The 26,936-nt window shown below is 46.5% G+C and overlaps 1 protein-coding gene across 1 annotated transcript in view; it reads right to left on the bottom strand.

The window, feature by feature from the left end:
• EPHB1 (EPH receptor B1) overlaps nucleotides 1–26,936 on the bottom strand; it is a 430,513-nt gene that overhangs the window by 70,753 nt on the left and 332,824 nt on the right. The window contains exons 6-9 of the mRNA XM_041733571.1: nucleotides 21,820–21,944; nucleotides 14,349–14,511; nucleotides 10,657–10,765; nucleotides 9,733–9,797 (exon numbers count right to left, since the gene is read on the bottom strand). Of these exons, the coding sequence (XP_041589505.1) occupies nucleotides 9,733–9,797; nucleotides 10,657–10,765; nucleotides 14,349–14,511; nucleotides 21,820–21,944 (462 nt within the window). The remainder of the gene's footprint in view (nucleotides 1–9,732; nucleotides 9,798–10,656; nucleotides 10,766–14,348; nucleotides 14,512–21,819; nucleotides 21,945–26,936) is intronic.

Here is a 26,936-nt window from a genome sequence, read left to right as displayed (position 1 = left end):
TTAAAAATAACCACCTTGTTATTTTAGATCAAGGGCTTTTAAACGATGTATGCTAAGCTGTCCTACAGGAACTCTTCCACAAAGACTAATTAAACAATCTAGAATGTGCAGTAATGAATGGTTTGCAAGTACAGACACATATAAGGATGAATGAGAAAGGATTCTGAGTTAATGAGCTTTACAGATAGTAGCCCCCCTCGGTTCTGGGAAGGACCTACTCCCGGAGGGGAACGGTCGGCTCATCTGATGCTGCTGGCGTTCTTTCAGGCCAAGAATAGGCGACCAAGTGCACCAAGGGGGGAGAAAGTTCCCACTTCAATGATGAGTGTGGCTTACTTACACCGACAGGCTTGCTACCTTGTTGACTTGTAGAATTAAGGAATGGGGGTGGAGGGGGCACGTGTGCAATGTCACGGCTGTTCTGAGGCCAGGGTTCTGACTGTCAGTGAAGCCCTTCACAAGCAGCAAGAGGGGGCCATACGGAAGAGCCTAGGAGGGCTGATGCAATGTGCTTCTGTGCAACAGTAGGAATCATGACTTGTTTTCCCTGAAATTGAAGATACCATCGTCACGTCGAGGAAGGGAAACTGGAATCGAAAGTCTACCAAACGGCTTAGAATCGGTGCTTTTCTCCTGATGAGGAGGGTCCCGGCCTAACTCCTCCGGCTGGGGGCAGGGATCCGGGGCTCAAAATCAGGAAAGTGATTTGGCCGAGTACATGCAAAGAAGGGCGCCCCTGCATCTACCTCATCCCGGAATAACACAGCTCTCCACAACTCCCTCCTGCATTACCGCTCAGCTTTCTCAAGTCCCCGAAGATGATGAGAAAGAAAAAATGCCTTCAGCTAGGCGGAACAGGTCATTTGTCTTTTGGCTCATTTTGTGTTTCTGCATAAATCCTGCATCAGCCTGTTCCTGCTCCCACTTGCCAGTGAGCAGTTTTTAATTATCAGGAAAATGGTATTTAGTGCAATGAATCACCAGACAGTGAACAAGGAATTCAAGTCAGCTGCCGAGTCAGGCACAGCCAAACATTTGGAGACGGGGCTCAGAAATTGTTCTCAGATTATGAGTGTTGGGGAAATATTATCAGTGGTAGTAATAATAATATCAGATGCAATATAGCTCATAATATAAGGCATTTTAGAATGCTCTGTAGGGTGTTTCACATTATTATTATTGTTAATATTACATATTTATAATAGTTAACAGTTACCAATTGTTTTCTTATTTTTAACATAGGTTCCATACCTTTGGCACAAAAGTCGTATGTACGCATCTAAACATCTGATTGCTAGTGTCTTGAGAGAGAGAAAAAAACCTTCAATTTTATAGTCTTCTAATCCACTCATTTCTATAAACAACTCATTTGCAGGTATGTTTGTTCGTTGACCCCCAAACCCACTTATGCTATGGCTGGGGAGGGGGTGCAGCCTGGACTGCCTCAAGCTCTAAAAGACCACAGTCCCAGGAAATTAGCCAAATCTTACTCATGAACCAAAGCTTTAGGCAGAGAAGTCTGGGGAGAAATGACTTAGCCACTATTCAGAGCTTTCTTGAGAGTGGCACAGAGCACTCCTGCAAGCAGAAGAAACTCCTGGCCATTGTTAGAGACCCTACACCAGTAGATTGGGGGCTCTCAAAAGCAAAGTGCCTGGGACAAATTCTGGGGATGCTGACGGATGTGTAGAGAGTATCTGAAAAGTCAGTTAGCCCTGCTTGCAAGTGCCAGGATCTCAAGGCTGAGCAGAAGCAGGCTGGGCAAGTGCCAGTTCGAATTAGGGGGTGACCTACAAGGATTAACAGCTGAAGGAGAAGACTGAGTGCTCCTCTTCAACCCTCTCATGCATGCAGAAAGTACAAAATCAGTGCTACGGACATCTTGGGTGTCCATGGAGAGCATGACAGCCTGGGAAGCTTCAGGGGTGCCAGGAAGAGCCTGATACCCTCCTGCTGGCTGAGAATTCCTAGAATGGCACAGTATGGCTCCGGAGAGGTAGTGATTTAGGTTGTTCCCCGTCACTGATATCTTGTGTCCCAGCAGGTCTGACGGAGACACATGGAAGAGGGAAGTGTGCTTCCTTGTGTCCCACTCCGGATCCAAGGCAGACTTTGTCATCTTTGTGACTCACCTAAATTTGGTCCAGATATCTAACCACAAGCAGGAAACAATTCAGGGATCTGCACATAAGATCCAATCCCTGGGAGGAACTTCATCCCCAGCTCTGCCTCAGTACATAGATCACCCCTCATCTGTCTCAATGTTGACAGGACACTGTTCTAGTGACTACAGGAGCTATAGGAAAAGAAAAGCCCATGAGGTTCTTCAGATGACGAAGACCTGAAATACTTGGGGAATAGGGCTGGAGAGTCTAGAATCGAGAGCCCACACCCGGAAATGAGCTATCAATGCTGCAGAAACCAGAGAAGGCAGGGGGCTATGGGTGTCAGTGTTCTAGGTCAGAATCATAGAAGGACAGATCCCATGGTCATGCACTGAAGAGGGAGAAGCCTGGAGTATCTAAGGCAAAGCTCAGGGAGAAGCCCACTCTTGTATGAACGAGAAGAGTGTGACCAGCCTCAAGGCAGTGGGAAGGCAGGACCAAGGTGGAAGAGCACTGATGTTCTAGTACGGGAGGGCCTTGACGACTAAACCAAAGGCACTAAGACTGATGCCATCAGACACACAGTGCTGGCCACTGTTCCATCAGCAAGAGAGAGATCCATCAGCCCCGAGAGCCAGGTGTTCCTTTTATTGGCAGGCTGCAGCATTCACATGTATGTCGTGGGGAAGGGGCTGGAGGCTGACAAAACAGCTATGAGGTTGCCGTAGTAATTAAGGTGCAAGATGCAGGGTTTTCAACCAGAGCGCTGCAATGAGAACAACAGAAGAAGCAAGAGCAATTTCAAAGGGAGGATTGATAGCACTTGGTGAGCATTTAAAGACAAGGAATTGAAGAAAGACGAGAAGAATCCAAATCAATGCCAAGACTTCTGGAATAGAGTGGTACAATTAACCAGGTAATGGACTTTGGGAAAGAAAACACATTGTCTGGGGATCCCTGGGTGGCTCAGTAGTTTAGCGCCCGCCTTTGGCCCAGGGCATGATCCTGGAGTCCCGGGATCGAGTCTCGCATCGGGCTCCCTGCATGGAGCCTGCTTCTCCCTCTGCCTGTGTCTCTGCCTCTCTCTCTCTGTTTCTCTCTCTCTCTCTCTCTCTATCATGAATAAATAAATAAAATCTTAAAAAAAAAAAAGAAACCACATTGTCAGGGAATTTTGCACACGTGTTTTTACACCTTGAATACACAGGTGAGATATGCAAGTGCCTAGAAGTCAGTTGTAAAACTCAGAACGGAAACAGAGCTGGACATCTAAATCTGCAGTTGTGGATTTAGGAGGCATATCAGTGGTGGTTGAAGTTGTTGACCTGATAGGCAGTTTCCCGGAGTTAACCTACCAGGAAAGTTTGATGGAAACTAGAAACTATAGTCTGCTCCACCTGATTCTGAAGGCCAACATCGGGGCGATAGGCAGTTTCTTTCAGGAAGGAGCAGAGGTCATGGGTGCCCAGCAAGGGTTTGAGGAAGAATCCAAGAGGGACACCCCCAGGAAGGCAATGATTCAGTGGAAAAGCAGAGGATCCAAGCAGGATCTCCCTCCCTCCTTGTATTTGGCAGTTTCACCACATTTTAAAGTTTCTTTTTAAAACCACAGTGATTGCCTCATATGTGTCTCCAAGAGATGGAAAGTAGACCACAGGTTACTTGCTACTGAGGAAGGTACTTTAGGAAAAAGAGATTAACACCTCCTGCTTCTGGCATCAATGACTAGCACAGGCAGCTCTTTCCAGGCAAGGCCCACTGGTTCTGGGCCATCAAAGTGTCGTTGGGAACCCAAAGGCAACAGCCATAGAGTTGCTCATTAAATTTACTCACCATTTAATAAGCACCCACTGAAAACTCCACCCCCTTCTGTACCTGGGAGCCTTTTCTCTTTCGTGATAAGCCCTCATGTATTCATGACCAGTTACTAATGTTCCTGTTACTTCCAGAAGAGGCAATGGGTCCACCTGACCTTCACCCTGGTGCCCAAGGTGATTTCCAGTGGGTTGGCTGCTGGTCCTTTACAGCTCTGAAGTGCATTACCCACCCAGAATCAGGAAAGCTGGGTGTGGAATCTTAGAGCGAGATGTGTTTCTGGGTCTAATCTAGTCCAATCTCCCACCTGGAGCAGCAGCCCGCTCCACAACATCCTTTACTGGTTGCTCTCTAGCCTGAGCTTGAATGCTTCCAAGAACAGAGAGCTTACTTCCCCACAAAGCAGTCTGGCTCTGTGGTGGACAGCTCCAGTTTGGGTGGGTTGGGGGGGGCAGGGGGGTTCTATACTGAATCCAATGTCTGTCTACTCTGCTCTTTGACTAGATGGTTCCATTTAACCTCATGAAACATGGCAGCACCATCTCCTTTCCTTTGCCATAAAAGCATCATGCTTGATCCCTGCCTGTGTTTCTCCAGCGCCAAATGGGTATTTCCAAGACCCTAAGGTAAGAGACAAGAGTTGGCACTTTCCATAGGCAGGCTGTTTGTCAATAATGCTCTTCTTGAAATGGGGTCCTCAGAACCAAGGACATCACTGGAGGTGTGTTCTTACTAGCACAGAGGACAGCGTGTCTGTGTATCATCTCCTCTGATTCAGGAACCAGAGTCAGACAGATGTGAGTTTAAATCCTTGTTTTGCAAATCATTGATTCCAAGATTCTGGACAGGTTACCTATCCCCTCTGAGGCTGTTTTTTTTTTTTTTTTTTCACATGCAAAATCTATCTCATGGGGCAGTTATGAGAATTAAATGAGTAAATAGAGGTAAAGTGTTTAACACAGTAAGTACTCAAAACTGGACATTATTTTTACTCTTGTTTTGCATCAGTAACAGTGCTTGGCTTTTCACTCTGCTATATATCACTTATATTAAGCATGTGGTAAACTAAATACCTACACATTTTCACACAAACGAATAGCAAGTCAGGTCTCCTCCTTTCTGTGTTGCTTTATTTTAGTTTTAACCTAAACACTAGATTCTAGATTTATCCCTCTAACATTTCATGTTGCAGATTTCAAATTAGCATTCAAAGCTGTTGGATAGTTCTGAATTTTGATTGTTTTATATGGTGTTAGTTATGCTCTCCAACTGTTACCTACGAACTTGATAAGCATCCCTAGGCTTGCTTGCACCTGACTCATGAATTTAAAAAAACAATCAAATGAACAAGAGATTGAATCGGACATGGACTAGAATAAAGCTAGTGACTTCCTTCTTGGCTGACAGAGTCACTAACCTACTTTCGTTGGGTATGAAGACAAGCTCTGTACTTACTTTACACCACTTTCCCTAAGAGATCATCAAATATTTTTGCCAAAATAAAAATTCACTATATCTTCAATTCCTCTTGAAATTACTAAAGATATAACCCTAGTAAATGAGATGAGCTCTTCATTCTTTTTTTTAAGAAGCCACTGTGGTTCCCAATGATCACTGAATTCAGTTGTAAATGCCCAGTACCCACGTGCTTTGGTCTCTATAAGCATTTGGCCCGGATCAAGCTCACACTCCTGTTCTGTAATCTCAGTGCTCTGTCCTCTTGCCCTAGGTGGAAATTAGAGCTTTTGCCGGTCCTTGGGCACATGTCCTATTTGTTTTTGCTTTTCTCGAGGCTTAAGAATAAATGTGTCATTGTATCTGCAGTTGCCTGCAACACGGAGGTGGTTGTGGTAGGGTTGCTTTCTGAAAGCCTTTGACCTCTTACCAAGCTCTTTTCTTCCTCTCTCCCCACCCCTCCCTACTTCACCCAACTCAGAAATCAGTGAGGCATCAGGTGTATAGTTACATAAGCCCCATAAATACCCAGTAGCTTTTCCCAAATGCAGAATTGACTAGAACTTTTCTAAGATAGATTCCCAAGCCTACCCTGGCCTACCTGGATCATCCTGTCCAGGCAATTTTTAGTCAGCCAGCAAGCACCTTCTGAGATCTGGCTCACAGAAATCATGAGAACACACCATCTGTCTGCCTCTCCTTGGACACGGGAAAACCACGGTCCCACCCACCTTGAACATGAACCACAGGCTTCCAGGCTCTTCATCCAAGCATCCAGCATCACATCCAGCAGATCCTCTTCCCAACTTGCCTTTCCTCTAATCTCTCCCACCCAAATTCAGCCTCCCCTTTCTGTGCTTATTCACGTGCTCCAAGCTCAGCGGAGGGGGCATAACTCAGTGCCCCAACAAGCACACTGTTCTCAAACTGAACAAACATCTTTTCCATATCTGGATGGGCTAGAGAAGGTATTCCATCTGGAAAGATTTCTGTTATTTCTCCTTCAGCTTTTGTATCAGCTTGAAAGGACGGTCTGGGAGTGCAGGGACCACCGGGCCTCTCTATGGTACCCTAGTCCCTGTCCATGGGGAAGAGAGGTGGGGCTGCTGTAGGCTTCCCATCACTTCCCAGGCAGGAAGTCCTCAGACTGCAGTTGCTGGCCATGTGTATGTAGATACACTCATATTAGACATAACTGACCTTTCCGCCTTCTAAAGTGGGACCCAGGATTAGAGAACTGATAAACCACCAACCAGGACCCCAGGGATTAGTCCTTACCCTATCCTCACCAGCTCCTGATCACTTGGCACCTTGAGTCTCTGCAATATGGTAAGAGAGAGAATGGACTCTGTAGCCAGACTTAGATAGTGTGCCATCTACCTCTGCCACCTAGAAGCCCTATGACTCCTGCCCTATTAATGCCTGCCTCTTAAGTGGTTGCCAGGGTTGGATGAGTCAAAGTGAGCTACCAGAAGAAAGTTCCCAATTCATGGCACAGAGTAGGCTTTCTATAACTAAATATTCCTACTCCTTCCCCGTCTTGGGCCAGACACATCCTCCATCAGAGCCAGCAGTTTTCTCTTCTGTTACAAGTGTGCTGAGCCTTCCCCCAGCTCTAAAAGCCTCTCAACTGTGATTCTCCAACAGTAAGAGCTTTGGTCAGAGTGATGGATGTGCTTGGGAGAAAAAGCACGAATGCAGTTCAGTGCATGAGACCAGGAGTTTAGGGAACTGTGTTGCAAAGAGGAGCCAGAACTGTTATGGACAGGGGTAAGGGCACTTATAAAAGGGGAGCTGAATTAAAAAGAAGACAGCCTTCTAAAGCAGCCAAGGGAGTGAACTCTGTGTGGCACAGTGTCCAGTCTGAGGCATAGGGATGCGACTGTGCAGCTTATCATGGATGGCACCGTGGACTCAGCTGTCCACACTGGCTGCAGCAGGGCACCATTACTGGGGATTGGTTTCTCTGTGCACCCTAACAACCATGGACACCTCCTTCTGTTGGCCTTAGGGATAGCAGAGTTCCCCAGAAGGGGCCTGGGTGTTGTGGAAGCATATCTCTGTACACGTGGGTGCCACGTGGTGGGCCAGCAGAGCGGCACCCCTCCAGAGCAGGAGGATGGCCAGATCTCAGGGTGAAGTGGTCCAAAGGACACCAAGCTGCACCTGGACTGGATTCTTGATGCCTGCTGTACCCTGCCCAAGAAGTGACAAGGCTTAGCTTGCCTGCCATTTGACAAGGGGAGCTCCTTCTTAGGGCACCCCATTCTCACCCTAGGGCATCTCTAGTCTCCAAAATGGCATTTGTCCTCTTGGACACAATTTTGCATCCTCTGCATTCCAGCTGACATGGCCATCTCAAATGTTTCGTCAAAAGAGGTCACCCAGATGCCACATCTGAAATGGATTTCACCATGGGTCTTCATATGGCCAGGTGTCAGCCCAAAGTAGGGGGTGGGTAGGGGCAATGTCTGAGTCCTGAGGCAGAGGCAGGGAAGCAGGCGGATGGAGAAAACCCTTCAGGTAATTCAGATGCTCGGTGGAGGGGGAATCTTCACTTGAGAATCAGAGAAAAATCAAAGTCTTTATTTTTTAGTTGGGGAAGTTAAGGCACTGCCTGGAAGGGCAAATGCACAGGTTAAAATAAGTTAAACACATCTAGATTTTGCAGAAAGGCACAGAGTCAGGACACCAGAAAAGAGAAGGAACACAGTAAGGTTTCCCCTGTGAAACCAGTTACAACTGGTTAAAATGAAGGCCAGGGGGATCCCTGGGTGGCGCAGTGATTTGGCGCTTGCCTTTGGCCCAGGGCGCGATCCTGGAGACCCGGGATCGAATCCCACATCAGGCTCCCGGTGCATGGAGCCTGCTTCTCCCTCTGCCTATGTCTCTGCCTCTCTCTCTCTCTCTCTCTGTGACTATCATAAAAAAAAAAAAAAAAAAATATGAAGGCCAGGGGGGCCTGGACAGGCAAAGCAAGAAAAGTAAATGGGACTCAGTGTTGCAGGAACTCTGCCTGTAGCCCTAGAAGGGGTCCATTCTCCCAATCCCCCAGCCTGTTTGTGCTGCTGATTGGAGGCTGCCCCAGACCCCTGGTAGGGCGTGTCAGGGCATCTGAGCCCACACTGAGCCCCCACCTTCCTCCCAGTAATAACTGCCTGTAACAGCAGCCAGCCACCAGGGGCTCCATCCTCTACAAAGCCTTGGCAGTTTCTTGGTCTTGGGTTGAAAGCCCCGAGAGAGCAAATCCATTTCTACAGAGTGGCCTTGGTACAGTCCCAGCCAGCGCTGGCCATGCTACAACACTAGCTACCTGGGGTGGAGCTGCTGGGTGAAGGTCCTGGCCTCACTTTCCTGCCTTGGGGAACCTTGGAGAAGGCAGGATTTGGGTCCAAGAGAAATTTTGCCTTTAAGCCCATTTTCACTCCAGGAACTACCCACTGAAGGCATGCTGAGGGTTTGTGTGTGTCCAGGAGGTCTGTTTTTCATGCTTACTGCTGAGTGAACAGGAAGAAAGGGGCTGGCATTGCACCGGGGGATTTAGGTGAGAAGAGGTTTACAGAAGAAGCCTGCGACAGAGCATAGCGCAAGGTGCTGGCACAGATTTCTGAGGGCATCAGCGGAATTCAAAAGGAGTAACTTAGAAAGAGAACATGTCCCAAGGATCTAAGCTTTCTGGAAGTGGGGAGGTAGCCCAACTGACCTAGGGGGACTTTTTACAGATCCTGCCATGTAATGACACAGATAGAAGAATAATTCTGACATAGGACTTTACATTGTACGTTGGTAAGGAGAAATTTTAGCCACAAAAGTATTACATATAGGTTTTTAAAAAAGAGATGGGTAGGATAATGAGTGAGAAAAACTTTTCAAGGTACTGCTTAAAAGAAAACACTTGGGAGATATCCCAACACTCTGGCCTCTTGGGCTCTGCTATCTTTTTAATTCCCTACATTCATGTTCTCTGGCTTATCTGTGAATTTGGTTAACACATTCCCCAGCCGCTCAATTGGATAAGATAAGGCAAAAGATGTTAATAGAGAACCCTCCATCTTTTCCCACTGAGTCTGATTTCAGGATTCATTGACTTGCTAAACCCAATCTTTTCCCTGCATTCTGTGTCCTATATGGGCTTATCAATGTGGAAGATAATCTACTCGCCAGGCGCCCAACGAGTTCCCACAATGGGCAGACTTCAGAGGGGCAGGCAGCCCATGGCCCATGGGAACCTGCAGAGAGAAGCCACTGTTGGGGCACCGGGGGCTGGAAGGGGTTCTGTCGTCAGGACCAGTCAGCCTGGCTATAAGGAGCACCCCAAGTACTCACCTACTCCACCAGGTGTGTGCTTTCTACTCACCTCGGCCGGTGCTGTAATGCTGGAGCTTATCGCTGTACACGGCCTCTTTGCTGTAAGCTCGTTTCCTGTGGATGCAAGCAAGAGGAGCTCTGTCAGCTGGGGTGCAAGCTCACTGCTCTGCTCCAGGGATGTCCACCCAGCTCCCCTGACCTGATGGGGACCCACTCAGGCATCTCCTGGGGCTGGGAACTGGGCAGCTCTCACGTTAACATTTAGCTCCTGGCCTGCTTCCTGTCTTGACCACCACTGTAGGCAGCCAGGTCTGCTTTCAAGTCAAGGTCTTTCAGAGGCCAGGCAGGGCCGTGGGTCCCCATCAGGGTTGCAGGCAGAGACACTGACGACACCTGTCAGCATGCTGGCTGCACCATGGAACAGCTCTGGAGAAGCCAACTACACTGCTTTCTGCAGCAGAATCCGGGCTAACCCCCAAAGGCAGTAGCAACAGTATTAAAAATTCACAAGGCCTCAGGGCCTGCCCTTCTGCAGAACTTGGAGTTCCTGTCTTCCTCCGAGGCTCCCCTCCTGCCCGCCTGCTTGTGCCCTCTGCCGAGGACCTTGGCTCTCTAACCAGAGGATGGGCTGTGGTATAGGCTATGATGCACCAGTGGATCAAATGCAATTTGAGAACTGTCACTCTGATAGTGAGGGGAATAAAATGAAATTGGAAGATGGATGCTGTTTACTCATAGCCTTGCCCAACTCTTACGGGGGATTTTATCTTAGGCACAGAGAAAATACATAATCTGGCAAATTCTAGGCTGCCCGTGGATTGAGACAGGGGGGATGACCATATGAGCTTGGCAGCACGTCTGTGAACAGTTAGGCCCCATCTACTCTGTGTGTGGCCTGGGAGGAGCAGATAGGAGCTTCTTTGACCTGGGGCAGTGGGAGAGGAAGTGCTGGGAGCGGAAGTGGAAGGCCTACCTGCTACAGACGATGGAGATGGCCACCAATGACACTACAAACACCACCCCGGCTGCCGCCGAGCCAGCAATCAGGGGCAGCTGCTCCCGCAGCTCGGACTTGTAGTCATCTAGGTGAGAAAGAGCCATTAGAGTCCTTCCTGTGTGCCCTTTGCATACTGCTGGGACTCAATGCATGACACCAAAGACACTATAAATAAATATATATGTATATGTGGAGTATGGCTTCTATGCTACAGAGCCAGAAGCCCAACTAAAACAAAGAGGGAGCTTCAAATCACAAATAAAAAAAACAACTAAAGCCAAATGACAGCAACAATAAAAATGAAACAGCAGCGACAGAGAAAAGCTCAGAATTAAATGCTGATGACATCTGTCCCCACGGCAGAGGTGACTCCATATTACAGCCCCTCATTTGGAAGGTCTTTCAAAGGACTGTCAGTCATGCTAAGGATGATCTAAGAGGGAAGACTGAAAGCCACTGTGGAAGTATCTCCTGAAACACAAAGGTATTGAAACCCAGCAGAGTGCACAGATTTCACCAGGCAGATAGTTACAGAGTCTCTGCGGCTGGGCAGCCCTGTGCCAGGTGCTGCGGGGGATGAAGAAACAGTGGGGAAATGGCCCACTCAAGAACAGGATTGAGGCCTCTGCCAAGGTTAAGACCATGCTGTGTGACGCAGGAGGACGGGAAGCCCCTGAGTCACAGAGGACACCAGAGCTCGCCCAAAGTCTGGTTTTTCTGTGTGTGTGAGCCCTGTGCTCTTGGACAAAGAGCGAAGTCTTTAGTCCATCTGACTCTCAGACTCTTTTCTGCTAAAAAAAAAAAAAAAGGCAATAACAAAGTAATCAAATTATTGTGGGGCACATTTCATAATGTCTGTACTGTCAGGGGGACCCCAAATACTGACACTCTTCCTTAATCCATAGAAACAACTTGGCCCAGCTGGCACAATAATAATTATGGTTATTCTTTCACCTGGTGTTCAGGACTGAGGCATATAGAGGTCAAGCTTTATATGTTCTATTACAATAAGGGTTGCCAAATACAGTAAATAAAAATACAGCTGACCAGTTAGATTTGAATCTCAGATAAACATTGAATAATCTTTTAGTATAAGTATGCCCCCAAACATTGCACGGGAGATACTTGGACTAAAATGTTGTTGGCTTTATCTGAAATTCAAATTTATTTGGCTGTCCTCTATTTGGCCACCCTAAAGGCAATAAATAGCTCTTGAAGTTTCCCATGTCCTGCATCAGAATCACCCAAGCCCAATGATTAAACAGGACTATTTCCAGGCCCCTCCTCAGATCTACTGAGTCAGAACCTCTGAGCAAAGAACCTCTGCATGTTTACCAAGTACTCCAGGTGATTCTCATGCTCCTCAAAGTTTAAGAACCACTCTTCAACTCTTTGGGTGGAGAAAGTGACTTCCAAAGACAAGGATGTTATTCTCGAAGCCAACCACTCCAAAGACATCAATTTAAAGATGGAAGGTTTCCCTCAGCTCAGAGCTTTCTATAACATGTATGTTAAAAAAAAAAAAAAAAAAGACTTTGGCAAAAAAAATAACTCTAGGAACCACAGCAAAGAGTCCATAAAAACATCTTTATAACTTAAAAACTTCATAAAGCAATGTGACCTCCAGTCTTTAAAATTGATTTCTAGAGAGTAAGAAGCTTCAAGAACCAACACCCTTATCTTCAGAAGTGTCTTCTTCCGCTCACAGAGTAGAAGGATGATTCTCAAACTCCGGGGAGCGTAAGAATCACCTGGACTGTTTGATAAATATATAGATACCGTACTTTATGGATGGGTTAAAACAACAGCAGCTAAGACCAATGTAGGCACACTATAGCTAACAGCAGCTCAGGACCAGGGTGGCTCTGTGCTATGTGGTGGTCACCTGCCCAAGGCGTGGTCTTTGACTCTGGGTGGAATCCCACAGGTCCTCCTTGCTCCACTGACCCTTTCACTAGTCAACCTTCAGATTCACCTTTGTGCTGAAGACAAGGCCCAAAGCCTCAGTGAGTATAATTATTAGCTATGTGCGAACCTCAGTCATTAAAATAAATACTCCTGAATTTGGCCACTTACCAAAACTCTCTTACATCTAGTCCCTCTTGGGTTTATAAAACTTAACTGCCAAATGTAAAAGGAATAGTCTTCTTGGGGGAAATTTGTTACTTCTTGATTTGTCTAGCAGAATTGCCAAGAGACCAGTGCTCAGAGCATTCTGAGTTTTGGGTTTTTAATCCTGTGTACTTCCTGATGCCTAAGTGCCCATAAATCCAGATAGTAAGTGAGGTGCAAAGAGGGGACAGGAGACAGCTGCGTTCTTTTCATACCAGCAGCATTATTAATCTGAATAAACTGGCTTGCCTTTCCACCCCATCTCACTATCCTCAAAATAATTGTGAAGATTCACCTAAAAAAATTCAAAATAGGTTGCAAACTCCAATCCTACAGGGGTCAGACAGCTCACATGCAAGCATCTGGGTACAAATCACTGAGAAGGGGCAGGCATCCCACAGGGGCAGCCACCTATTAGCTCAGGGGAAGAGCCCTCACACCAGAATGCCCACCAGCATTGGCTTCTTTGCAATTTTTCACAAGAAAACGCACATTATGGTTTTCACATGAGATCATCTAATTTTTAAAATATTTTGGGTGATTTTTTAAATTGTTAAAAAATTATTATGTGAGTCAGCATAAAACCCCGAGTCCTAACACGTGCCTCGTCAGAGAGTATGGGCCTAAAATAAAATGTTCTGTAAAAGCCGACTGTTTTGCACATAATGCAAGAAATAAGTGAAAAATTAAAGGCTTTCGGTTGAGGAGGTTGAGAATAGACTGGTGTTTGGAAAACTATCAGGCAAGAGCTCACAAATGAATAAATAAAAGAGGTAGATAGTCAGCCCATAAACAAAAGCAAGCACCATGGTAAGTGGCTGGCTAAGGGAAAAGAGTGAGTGAACACACAGGCAGGTACCCCATGCTCAATGCTCAGGCTGCAGGGAAATCAGATTTTCATCACCATTCATAAAGGTCGGTCTCGGAGGACTGACTGGGAGAGATCGTTATAATAAGGAACTAACAAAGCCCAAAGGTGGAAGTATTTGGGGTGACAGGCTTACTGACTTTGGGGATGGCTTGGAAGGTAGCCTCTGTTACCTCTGATGACACATGAACAGAACCTACTAGAGTCACATGTGAAGCTGAGATACTGGGTACAAGGGACTGCTGCACCTCAAATTTTGTACCTGTGTTTCCTTCCTGGAGACCTTGGCTCGTGCCGTTAGGCTGTGAGCTCAGCTCCCTGTCCCCCAGTAGAGAGGGGGTGAAGTGGGAGTGAAGGGAAAATAGTGGAGGCACCCAGGTCCTGATCCAGAGGCAAGAGGGCACATGACCCCCGAGGTATGTGTGGGTCTCACTGCAGTGACCTCCCTGCATGTGGTGCAGAGACCCTTCAAAGGCAAACCCATGAGATGTTAGGAGAGAAACGGGCCAGACTTCAGACGGATGCCCTGCCTTATGAATCACACAAGTGTACACAGCCCCACCGGAGGTAAGGGAATGGCACTGGAATCCAGGGAAGGTTGGCATTTGGGCTGCGAGGGTAGCTTCTCGGGGCTTCTTTCCCTCCCCCAAGTGCTGACCTAGTACCAGTTCACTGGCCCGCCTCTTACCATCCGTCAGTGTCTGGAAGCACATCTTGCCACTGAACTTGCCATAGCCGGCCACAGTGCGGGCACGCACTTGGACCACGTACACCATGCCTGGCCGTAGGCCATCGATCCGCGCTGTATTGGTCTGGCTCCTGGCCATGGAGGAGTTGAACTCATTGTGCTCCTGAAAAAGAGCAAGAACAGTGTGCAGCCTGCTCCTGAGTGCTGCATCCCTACCTGTTCCTCCCTGGAGCACCCGGGCCCCACCAGTTAGAAGCCGTCATCAGCCCCAGGCCCTCCCTCTGAATGGGAGATGGTCTGGCCTAGACCAAGGGAATGAAAAGAATCAGCTCTGTGTCATGACGTGGCGGTGTTCTAAAAAGAAGGCTCTGAGCAAATGGCTGGGCTCTCAGGGAGGCTCACTGTCATTCCTAGCTCCTTCCCCACCACAGGGTTCATTGCTAGAATAACAGAGCACGTGCAGCTTTGCAAAATCCTGTCAGGTCTCTGAGGTCAGTGGAAGCAAACTGGACAACATTTGCCCCTTTGTCTTGCTTCTCCTGAGGCCTCCTCTTTTCTCTCCTCACTCCTCATCACGGCTGTTCTAGATCACCCCTTAAGCTTCCTCAAGTCCTTAGCTGAGTGACCTAGTGTCCACTCTGCTGCAGAGCCAGAGGCCATTCTGCACTACTTGGCTTACCTGCTCTGCCTTCGCCTTGGCCTGTCTAGGTTGTCACCTCCAGTTCCCTCTCCACCAGCATTTGGGGGTATATCCCTGATCCCTGGAGAGCAAGTCCTGTCCCTTCTCACTTATTCGAGGGGTCAACTCCCTGCCCCTGTCACTCTCTCCAGACCCTTCCACCCCGTCTCCCACAGTCCCTGTTATCGACATGACTGTCCTCTGGCATGCACAGATTTTGCTCGTGTTTCTCATCCTTCTGACTCCTCTACCCTTGGTGGGTGCCCTTCAAGGGTGCTTTCTCTTTGCTGCTGATTGTTTTGCTGAAAACTTTGGGTTGTGCCTAGACTTTTGTAGACTCCCATTTTTTCTGCTACTCCCCCCCCACTAAATCATCTAAACTTATTTTCTTAAAAAAAAAAAAAGAAAAAGAAAAACTATTACCAGATAAAAACAAAACTCCTAAATCTAGGTTTATAGGCCCTGCAGAATGAAGCAATTCTAATTTCACATCCCCCAAATAGCCTCCTCACTGCTCCTCTAGGAACCATACCCCAAGCCCCAGGGCCTTTGCTTAGTTTGCTTTCTCAGTCTAAAATTCTTCTCTCCAGTATTCCTTTGCACCCTGCAGATTCCCTATGCCCACACTTCTAAGGCCTCCTCTTCCAGGAAGGCTTCCCATGGATTCTCTTCATTGCTCTCCTTCATCATTACACACCAGCCGGGGCTCTGGTCATTTGCATGTGCACATCTGAGAGATTATGGGTTATCTCCAAGTGTGCAGGGACAAAAGTTTTGAGTCTGGGCCTGTCCCTGTCCGGACCATCAATCTTGGAGCAAAATGGGGATGTTGGTGAAAATGGAGAGCTTGGGTCACTGAGAGGGAAGCCCCTAAGTCCAATGTGCAGATCTGAGGTTCTGTGATGAGTTCTAGGCACAATGGTTTGAGAAGTATGGTGACACATGAGGGGAAAACTGCTGGCAAGACGTGTAAACCACATCCTCAGACAAGCGACGAAAGTTTGGGGAGTTGAGCCAGGACAAAAGAATACAGTGGAATGATTTTCTTAAAAATGCCATTGTTTTAAAACATGTAAATGTCTCAAAGGTGACCTGATGTGTATTTACTCAATCATGTGGCCAGGCAGCCACATTTATGACACACTATCATGTGCTGGGTGCTACACAGGGGCTGCAGGGACTGAGACATGGCCCCTCTCCTTGGGGACACAAAATCTTGTGGGACTGACCAGCAAATGAACAGACACTGACAGCAGTGTTGACAGAGTGACTTGTCAGAAGACAGCTTAAGGGACCATGGGGGAGCAGAGGGTTCCCCCAACTCAGGCTGATAAGGAGATTGGGAGGGTGACATGAGTTGAGTCATGACAGGTGAAAGAAACTGGCCATGTAGAGAAAGGTGAAGAGTGAGAACTGACTAGAACATGTGAAAGCAAGGCCTAAAGAGATTCAAGAGCCTGCAAGCAATTGGGCCTATCTGGAGTGTGGCGACACATGGGGTGGTGACAAATGCTTCGGAAGCAGTTTAAAGGACCACAGGCTGGAGGCCAGTTTGAATAGACAGTTGAAGGTGACATGCCCGTCCTCCTGGAGGGGCTATCCACCGGCTTCCAGGAACGACTGTGGGGGAAGGACTGCCCATCCATCATTTGATATATTTAAAGAGAAGGAGGATCCCCCCCACCCTTACCCCCAATCAGAAATCCAGCAGAAAGACAGTTGGCCACTACAGAAGCAATATCATCCAGAACTTTGGTCATTACTATCTTGACACACTGGAGATCTGAGACCGAAACTATAAAAATCACCTCATCACCTTGCAAATTAGGATAAAATCCTATTGCTACAAAATCTGGATAGCAAGTAGCTGCCTGGATTCTCTGGTTTTACCAGAATCTGTGGAATTAGGCACTGCTTGAAAGAAGTAAAACATTGACCCCGCAGCTCTTTTACTGAAAACTGCCTTTTGGTATTTGGATTGTGAGGACAAAAACATTAACCCATAATCACTTTATAGCCCACATATTCTTTAAGAAGTTCAGTGATTAAAATGAGTATTAGTCATTGTTCCTTCAAAACCATTAATCAACTTCAGACAAATGAGTGAGAGTGAAGAACATGGTTTCTTGCTTTTCTTTCCCTTTCTTTTCTTTTCTTTTCTTTCTTTCTTTCTTTCTTTCTTTCTTTCTTTCTTTCTTTCTTTCTTTCTTTCTTTCTTTCTTTCTTTCTTTCTTTCTTTCTTTCTTCTCATGATTGATTTTATAAGCTTGTGAGAGGTACGAGACTGTAGCTGTTGAGGGCAGAGACCATGGTTCCCATCCCCAACATGTAGCAGAGGGCTGGCACCAAACCGCTTGGGTGCTCCACGATTCAGTGCTAAACGAATGAATAAACACCACACTTCAGACCAGTTATTTGAACCAATCGATCGAGCACAAGATATTGCCAAGGCCTGAAAGAGTTTCTAGGAGAAAATGATCCTAAAATTTGAAGGGTAGAAATTCCCAAGGCCTAAACCAGCCCATTCTGGCCCAGACAGTTATTATGAAGAGCTAGTAAACGTCTAAACGCTTAATCATTACGACAGCTGAGAGCAGATGTAGATGCTCCTCCCATGGTTTGCCTACAAGCGCTGACACCAGGAGTGAAAAGTGCTACAAGACAGTAAACAAGAGAGAATGATGAATGGAAGCATATTAAAATGGGAAGGAGATGAACATAGAGAGGCTTTGGGAGTGTCATCAGCTCAATGGCATCTGAGCTCTCTATTAATGAGCTGTTGGAGGAGGCGAAAGCCTCATTGATTCTATTCGTAAGACCTGAAATGGAAAGGTGTTCTAAGCACAAATTGAGAGAGTGATGTGAGGTAGGGGATCCAGGGAGAGTTTTCAGGGGTTAGAAAACCATGGTCCATGGCCAGTTACCGGTTTTTGTAAATAAAGTTTTATTGGAACCCAGTCATGCCCACCTTCTGATATATTGTGTATGGCTGTTTTTCTTCTATAAAGGCAAGTTGAGTAGTCTGGACAGAGACTATATGGCCACAAACTTAAATATTTCCTGTCTGGTCTTTTACAGAAAAACTCTGCTGACTCCTGGCTTAGAAGAAGTGGCACACAAGGGAGGAATAGTGCTTTTGATTCTTTGGATTGAATCCAGGATATCTTCCAGGCTGAGTTCTACTGTGTTTGCATCTTCTAAAGACAGGATTCGCTGGCCTTGTGGAGCAGGCAGGCGGATCATTCCGCTTATAAGCATTTGGATTTAAAAATGAAGATGCACTCTCTTATTTCAGAGGCCCCATTAATTTTGAGATGCTCAGCATGGGCATGATTGTAATCCAGTTGCACACTGAGCTCAGAAGATTGCGCCACTGAAATATAGTAAAAATGTCCGTACTTCTGGTCCTTTGTGGTCATGGGTAAGTCATTTGACCTTTCTGTGACTTAGTGCCATCATCTATAAATTGGTTATACCAGGCTTTCAAGTATCTTTCATTTCTTTTAAGGATCAGAGCTAATGTATCTGTGAATATCTGCCACATAATAGATACTCAGTATATGATGAATTATTATCATTGTGGTTATTTCAAAATACCCTCATAGGGTAATGTCTTTTTCTTTATTTGTATTAGGAATGGTCCAGGCAATGTAACAGACCTTACAGTCAAGCACTTTATAAGTGAAGTGTAGAGCTGCATAGTAACATACTGAATGGTAACCAGTGCTTGGGCAAAGAATCTTCTGTGTTCCCAAGGAAAGCATTCTATCCTCTGGAGTGAGGACAATAATATGCTTCACTGAGGTGTGGAAGCTGCCTCGGGCATTGAGCTGCTGTGCATGTGTGTCTGTTAATAATTAGTATAAATTACTGAGGAGTAGGGACGTGGTCTGAAATGGGGGAATAAGCTTCCTTCATAGCATCAGAAGTTAAAGTTAATTACAGTGTTTCAAAGGAGGAGGTCTTCATGTAAAGGGAAAAGTAGCAGAGGAGCTGGGGTGTGGACTGGGGAGCAAGGAGTCCAGGGACATAGGCAGGAGTCTGTTCCAAAGCCCACCCCCTATGCTGGGGTGGATGCCCTCTGCCAGGCAGATGAAGTAAAAAGCAGGTGGCTCCCATATACTTAGCCCCTCTCCAGCCCTGTCACTTGCTGTAGGTTAAGAACCCAGGCTGTAGACTCACTTCCTAGCTGCGTGGTTGTGGGCAAGTTTTGTTTTGTTTTGAACTTCGTACATTGGTTCCTTGCCCCACAGCTATGATATGAATATTTACCAGGCTGGGTAGTGAGGAGAAAAATCGAAAATATTTTTAAAGTTCCTGGCACCCAGTAGGGGCATATGAGGGAAAAATTACTATTATTTTCCTGAGATGAGCTTCAAAGGCTCAAGTTCAAGTGTATGGGGGAAGTGGCTCCATTGGAATCTTATTGGTGATTCAGATATTGCCTCATATACTGGCCACAGGTGATACTCTACTGAACTCTCAGGTCAACTTGGATGATGAAATGAGACTGTGTGGACAATCGTTTGACACATATGGTCCAAAATGTGGTAGAAAGCCAACATTTACAGTACTAGCTGATAAAAAATATCCCACAAACAAGGACCCCAAATTCAAAGCTTACTGGATATAATGGTTGCTTATAAATCCAGATGGTTTAAAAAAACCCCAATTCGTTGAATTATCTGAATCTACAAAGCCCAATGTTCTCTAGATAGAGTAGAATGCTCCCTAATCCTCACCTTGCTTCTAGGTTCGGCTATAAGGGCCAAAGAGTGTACCACCTTACAGGCTGGATTGCTGATCCATCTGGCCCTCCATTTTCAGGGGGGTAAACTGTTCGCATTTTATAAGTGTGAAAACTGACCTAGAGTGGCTAAGTAATTTGACCATGGCCACATGGCTGGTTAGCTACAGAGGGCACTGGAAACTAGGGCCCTGCTTCCCAAGGTGGTCACGTTCAACATGCTCACTCTTCAACATTACCTCCACGCCGGAGGGATGGAAGGCTCCATCCCTGATGCTCTTCCTATTTCCACTGCCCCACTGGATGATTCCGTCAGGCTCAGCGCCTTCATAGCATTTACAGACTGACAACTCCCAGGTGGACTTATCCAACCTGGTCCTCTTTCCTGAACTCCAGACATGGACATCTAGCTGCCTGTTCTATTTGGCCATCTCAGAAGTGTTTTAGACACCGAGCTGAGCTTCTGTCCCTTCCCTTACCCCAAGTAAGCTCTAGCACAGCAAGCCTCCTACTGAGTCAATGATGGCTAGGGACATTCTCCTATTGGGCCAGGACCAAACCCTCCCACATCTGAGGTCCAACCTGCTAGAAATCCTGCTGCTCTGTCTTTAGTTTCTGTATCTAGAATTTACTGTCTTCCTGGCCCTCTCCCATTCCCATCAAGCCACCATCATTCTCATTCTATTGTAATCTGGTAGGCCTGTTTTTAATGGAACAGCTGAATGATCCTCTAAAAATGTAAGTCAGATTTTGTCTCTCCTCTGCTCCTAACCCTGCTACAGATCCTCGTCTCACTCAATGGGAAAGCTGCAGTTCTAAGGTCCAGCATGATCACCTCTCCTGGTTACCTCTCTCACCTGTCTACTACTTTCCCATTGCTTGTACCCCTCTGGTCATGCTGGTCTTTTTCCGGCTCCTAGAGTCACCAGTCATGACCTTGCCTCCGGGCCTTTGCACAGGCAGTTGCCTCTTTCTCCCCTGCTTCACAATAATCTCACTTCTTTCAAGTCTTTACTTGGAACCTACCTACTCCAAGAGGCTTACCTTTACCATTCTATTTAATTCTGAGACCTGCTCCTCGCCCAAACCTGACCCTCCTAATCCCATTTACCATGCTCTGCTTTTTCTATTTCCCTTTGCATTATTCATTTTTTAACATACTATATGACCTCCCTATTTATTATGTTCATTTTCTGTCTCCTTCTGTTAGAAAGTAAGGTCCGTGAGGGCAGGAATCTTTGTTTAGATCATTAATATATCCTAGACTAGTACCTGCCAAATAGCAGGCACTCAATAAATACTTGCTGAACAAATCAATGAATCTGGTGTTTCTACAAAAAATGTGTTGGGTCAGTATTTTCCTGGGATTTTGCAAATGCTATAGTTTAACATGTGCTTCCCCCACAGAGACCAAGGAAATCAACCCCACAGGGCACCTTCTCCCTTCTCTTGGCAGCAAGTGCCCTGCTGCCGGCCCCAGGAACAGTTGCTAAAGAACAGTCCGTAGATAATATACAAATTTCTATTTCTCTTAATTTCCATCTCATCCTTTAAAATTTCCATTTACATGTTTTTAAGCTCAACAAATAGATTATTGCAGTAGTACTAGCATATGATTTATAAATAAACTTATAGTGGAAGAACATGATCAAAAACTTTGGAAAACACTGGTCCATGAAACCACAAAATCTTTGGAAAGTTCAGGGGACACCTGGCAGTTTTGTGGCATCTACATTAGTGTAGCAAACACACGACTGGGAAAATAGGATCAGTTTTGCCTATAGCAGCCCACTGAGCTGTTGGGACAGCAGGGTGGTAGTTTGGAAGAGTCTCTTCTGAGTTGGTACAAAAAGTCTCTGGACTTCAGGGACTTTTGCCAATGAAGACCCAACAAACTCTCCCAAGGAGCCCCTGACCTCCATGGGCAGATCCCTCCCTCCCTCAGAACTTCCTCCAGCCTTTCCACTTGTGCCCTCAGCTGGCCTCCCTCCACTGAACAGTAGCTGGCCCTGTGTCTTGGAAGCCTGAAGGCAGAGCTGACTTACCTTCTCATAGTACCGGATCTCATAGTCCAGGATGATGCCGTTGGGCTGCTCTGGCTGTGGCCATGACAAGGTGATGCTTCTCATCGTGGCACTGACTTGGTGCATGATGGGAACAGTGGAAGGGGCTGTGGAGAGAAGAAAAGACAGGGCGGGTGAACGGACCTTTGATTATATGACAAGTGTCATCTTTCAGAGATAAATGAGAGAAGTGTCTCTGGTTTTGAACCTACCCTTTCTTTCTCACTAGCTAAGCTGCTGTGCAGAACTTCCTGTGGGTTTTGCATAATGAATGGAGTTCAAACAACAAAGGAGAGAAAAGGTGATAATTTAGGACAGGGGAACACGAATGAGGGCAGGGCTGGAATGGACTCAGTGTTTTTTGGGCATGGACAGGTGGAGAAAGGCATGGCCAAAAAGAGATGGTTGGAGGAATCCCATGAAAACAGTGTGGCCATTTAGGGAGGGTGTGACAACCAGGGCAAGTCTAGGCTTCCAGGACAGTGGGACAGGAGGGACAATGGGATGTTTTTGAACAGAAGGTGGTGAAGGAATCTCAGTCTTGCATTAATGGGCAAAGCCGGTAGAGAAGAGAACCGGGAGATGGGGATGCCAGTGAGAGAGTAGAACTGGTCACTGCAGAATTACTGCAATAGAAAGGAACGTTCTAGCAAACATCTCTCCTGAAACTCCATGTAAGATTTTTCTGCACTTCAAGAGAAAGGGAGGAGGCATCTCTCAAAAAGACATGAACACAGACCAACAACCGAGTTCATTCAGACTTCTGTCAGAGTTTTCCAAATGAGGACATTTGCAATAAAGGGCTCACAAATATAAATGAAGAAATGATACACAAACCAAACATTTGGAAACAGGATAATAATTCCAAAATCTGTGAAGTGATTCCAAAATCTCTGTTCGGAAATAATATTATTTATTTCCCAATTCAATGCTTTTCACACGGTGTAAGTAAAATGAAAACAGTCTGGAAATAACAAATGAGGGTTGTCTTTCTAGGGGAAGAGGCGGGTAATGGATGAGGCTTCAGCCTGCGCTCTGCTCAGGGGCTGTTCAGTTTAGTCCTGGCACTTCTGTAGCTATGAAGGTCGTTTCCTCACATGAACTCCACTTTACACGGGTTTCTCTGGGGACTGTGGCAGAGTGACATTTACTATCCTCACTTTAAGTTAACGGGTCCCCCTCCAGAGCATGGCTATGGGTCTGGGTGTGGGGGTTGATGGGCTCTCTGCTCTCCACTCACTGGGCTTTCAGTGAGCACCGCCTATGCCTACATGCTGGCCCTTAGGCTGGGCGGGGATGGGGGGCAGTGGGGGAGGGATGCAGAGCACTTGTGGGGAAGATGCCCACAGTCCCCGGAGCCACAGGATAGCACAGCATGAGACACAGTGTTAGGAGGGCTTAGAATCAGAGAGTCCACCCAGGACCCCGCACAGTTCCCATTAGGGACCTTGGGGTGGCCCTGAAAATGTGCCTCTCAGAACTCCCCCACCCCGGGAGCATAGCTGACTCATGGCCCTGGGCTGCTGCACTCAGAAACAGAGCGTCTCCCACAGGCTGCTTCCAGCCAACGACTGAGAGCAGTAAGGATGCTCTGAAAGGCCCATTTCTGACTCTTCTGCTGGGCGGCTTTTGCCCAAAGACTTCCCATCAGACTCACCAATGCTTCTTTGTTCAGCACGGCAGTCTAAGAGTCTTCCCATCCAATCCTCCTTCCTGCCCTCTCTCCTTCATTGTGATGTGATGGCTCTCTGAGCTTCCCCCGGCCTCCCCTTCCATTTCCCTAATCTCTGGCACCTCTAATCCCATCCTGGAGTTTGCTTCAGGGAGGATCTGATTTAATGTAGTCCTGAATCCCCCTATCAAGTATTCTCTGCTGGGCCCTGCTGTGTCCCCAGGGACGGGATGCTCACTGCCTCTAGGAGCTGTGGCTTCATACTTGGGTAGCTCTCACCAATTTGCATGTCTTCCTACCCTTATCTGAAATTTGTCTTCTTCTCAGTTCCACTGACTAAAGTAATAGAGAATGTTCCTTCTTCCACAGAATGGCTTGTCAAATAGCTAAAGAAACTAGTTAGGTCTCCCCTGAGTTTTTCCTGCTGAAAAGAATGGCCAGATGCTATGAGCAATTATCCCATGACATGCTGCCACCTGAGGTGGCTCTTTTCCCAGTGGGGCTCATGTTGTCTCTTTAGGCATGTGGCCCAGAGGTAAATCCAATTCTCCCACTGCTGTTGAAGCAGCAAAGATTGGTGTAAAACTAATATCTCCCATGATTTGTGTGCTATACTTTATTAATGTGACCATTAGCCTTTTTTGCATCAAAAACACATCCCTGACATTCAATTCTGAAATCACCTTCAAATATAACCCCTAGGGTTTTCTCCTGGTGTGCTCTTCCTCTTCTGTTGGTAGAGTTTGCTTGCCTTGGCTACAGGGATTTACATGTATGTTTTTACCTTTATGGTGTAGCATTGGGCCTATTAATCTGGTAAACTGAAATAATATTTGATCCTGATTCAACCATCAAATGCAACTTCTCTTCCTCCTCCTTCTTCCTTAGCATCACGACCCAGGTCCATTAATTAATTGATCAAACAAATGTTCACTGAGCACCTGCCACATGCCAGTCACCATTCTAGGTTTTAGAGATTCCACAGTGAATGAAACACAATGTCCTGCCCTCATGGAGTTTATTTTCTAGTTGGGGGATTCAGAGGCCAAATGTAATCAGTCAATCACAAGTTACATTAAAATATTAAGTAAAACAGAAACAAATGGAGCAGAGGAGAAGGGACAGAGAAGGCAAAAGTGCAGGGGCTGGCTGGGAGAAGGCTATAGTTCTAAATCACTGGGTTAGCAAGGCCTTGCCCAAGACGTGGATGCAGAAGCATGGGGTGTAAGGAGGGGAGGAAGCCATGTGGACACCTGGGAGAAGAGCATTTGAGAGGGAAAGGTCAGGGCAACAGTTCTAACCTGGGAGCAGTCTGGTGTTCCAGACGAGCAGCAAAGAGCCACAGGAACTGGAGCAGAGATGAGGTCACAGGCAGACTTCCACCCTGAGTGACATGGAGAGCCACGGGAAGGTGATGAGCAGAGGAGTGACATAATCTGACTTGCACGTTAACAACATCACCCTCTGCTGCACTGCAAATAGAATGCAGGACCCATGCCAAAGTGGAAAGCTCTATCTTAACACTCTTGTGATGATCCAGCTGCGAGACTGTGGCTACTTGGACTAGGTTTGGAGTGGTGGAGGTGGTGAGAATGGGGGTGGTCGGATTCTGAATAGATTGAGCACATCTCACCGGATGTGGGATGGGGAAGAAACACAAGAGCCCAGATGACATCAAGGCTTTTGGCCTGAGCAACTGGAAGAGTGGGGCTGCCATGAACTGAGATGCCTCAAGAAATAGTAGAAGCGATCTGAGAAGGCAAACATGTGTATGAGAGGTCCAGACTGGAAACATCAGTTTAGAGCCATCAGTATTTCAAAGATAAGGGGAGCTGCAGAACAGAACAGATAGATTCCTTGAGGGAATGGGAAGACAATATTTGGTCTAAGACTCCGGGGATGAGGAGAAACAGCCAAATGGCGGAGAAGGCAAGACCAATGAGATGGTAGGAAGCAGGGGAGTGTGATTACCTAGAAGTCAAGAGGCAATGAGTGTCCCCAGGAGGAGAGAATGTGTGAAACGCTGCTGCTAAGTTATGTAAAAGGAAACCAGGAACTGAACTCAGAGTTAGCAAAAGGCTGAATGGTTAAGCGGGGATGGCTCAAGGCTGGCGTTCCTGACCTCATGTGCACTGTGCAGAGCCAGGGAGAGGAGGAAGGTCAGGCAGTTTCTGGAGTCAGGCCAGATCACGAGGGGATCCTGGTGGGCCCACCAACACAGGCAATCCGGGGAAGCCTACTTCCCCCACCCCTGCCACACTTGCTGCCCAGCTTGCTCCATGCTGCCCTCCAGCCCATAGGGAAACATGATTTACATGTTGCCAACCATGTCAATGCCATATAGGTTTACAGGATCCTCCTTTGCCTCAAATGCTAAAGCACCATGGATTAAAAATTGGAAAGATCAACCCTAACGGTCTGAGGATTTTGGTGGACTTGGTTCTTTTCTTTGCTTCTAATCCTTGGAAAACCATCGTTCAAGACTCAACATATTTGACAAACATTGTGCCAGGCCCCTGCTCTAATCACAGAGGACAGAAGGATGAGTAAAAAAAAAAAAAAAGCCACAGCCCTGCCCTGAAGATCTCTGGCATCCAAAAAAAAAAAAAAAAGATCTCTGGCATCCAGTTGAGGTTACATGGTGAAGAGTCAATCACAGAGCAGGGTGATCCAGAAGCAATCCAGAGCCAAATCTGAGAGAAACATCCCAGTTACACAGATGGCAAAGACCCTCCAGCAACCAATCAGTACGTGAATCTGGAGGGAAGCTGCCAGAGGGTAATGGTCACCACTTGCCCACACTGCTCAGATTTGTGGTGATGACAGATGTTTACAGGCCCCCTTGAAGGCTGTTTATTCTCACACAGGTCACTCTAAATGTCTTGTTTTAATTGAGATGAGATTTAGCACATGGGAGAGAGTAAAAGAGTATTACTCTTGCTCCCCGAAAATCAAGGTTAACTTATATTTGGTGCTCTGACATTGGTGATCACCCAAGGTGACAATTTTTTTTTCTTTCTCCAAGTGCAAATGCCACCTCTAAATCTGGTGTTTTAAATGTTACGAAACCTTCCAACAAAACAGAAAATTAAAAATGAGCTCAGATATTCACACAAACACCACCTTCTAGCAAAACTAAGACAGATTAAAGAGGGATGGGAAGATTAACTCAAAGCAGCAGCCCCCATAAACCCTGACTATGCTGGTTCAACAGTAAGTCCTGGCCAGTTGTCTTTTCTCCATACACTTGCATCCTGAATTCAAGGAATAGTTTCAGTGAATGCTTGAAAGAATCTTTCCCTTGCAAGAAGGCTTTTGACTAAATTAAACATTCTACAGAGAGAAGAAAATGAAAATAAAGAGTTCACAAAATTATTAAAATTTAGCGAAGAAATAAATATGGGCGTTCCTTTAGAAAAAGTAAGAA

The sequence above is a fragment of the Vulpes lagopus genome, chromosome 19, assembly GCF_018345385.1.
Source record: "Vulpes lagopus strain Blue_001 chromosome 19, ASM1834538v1, whole genome shotgun sequence".
NCBI lineage: Eukaryota > Metazoa > Chordata > Mammalia > Carnivora > Canidae > Vulpes > Vulpes lagopus.
The sequence above is the reverse complement of the archived record's forward strand: the minus strand, read 5'-3'. Positions and strand labels throughout refer to the sequence as shown.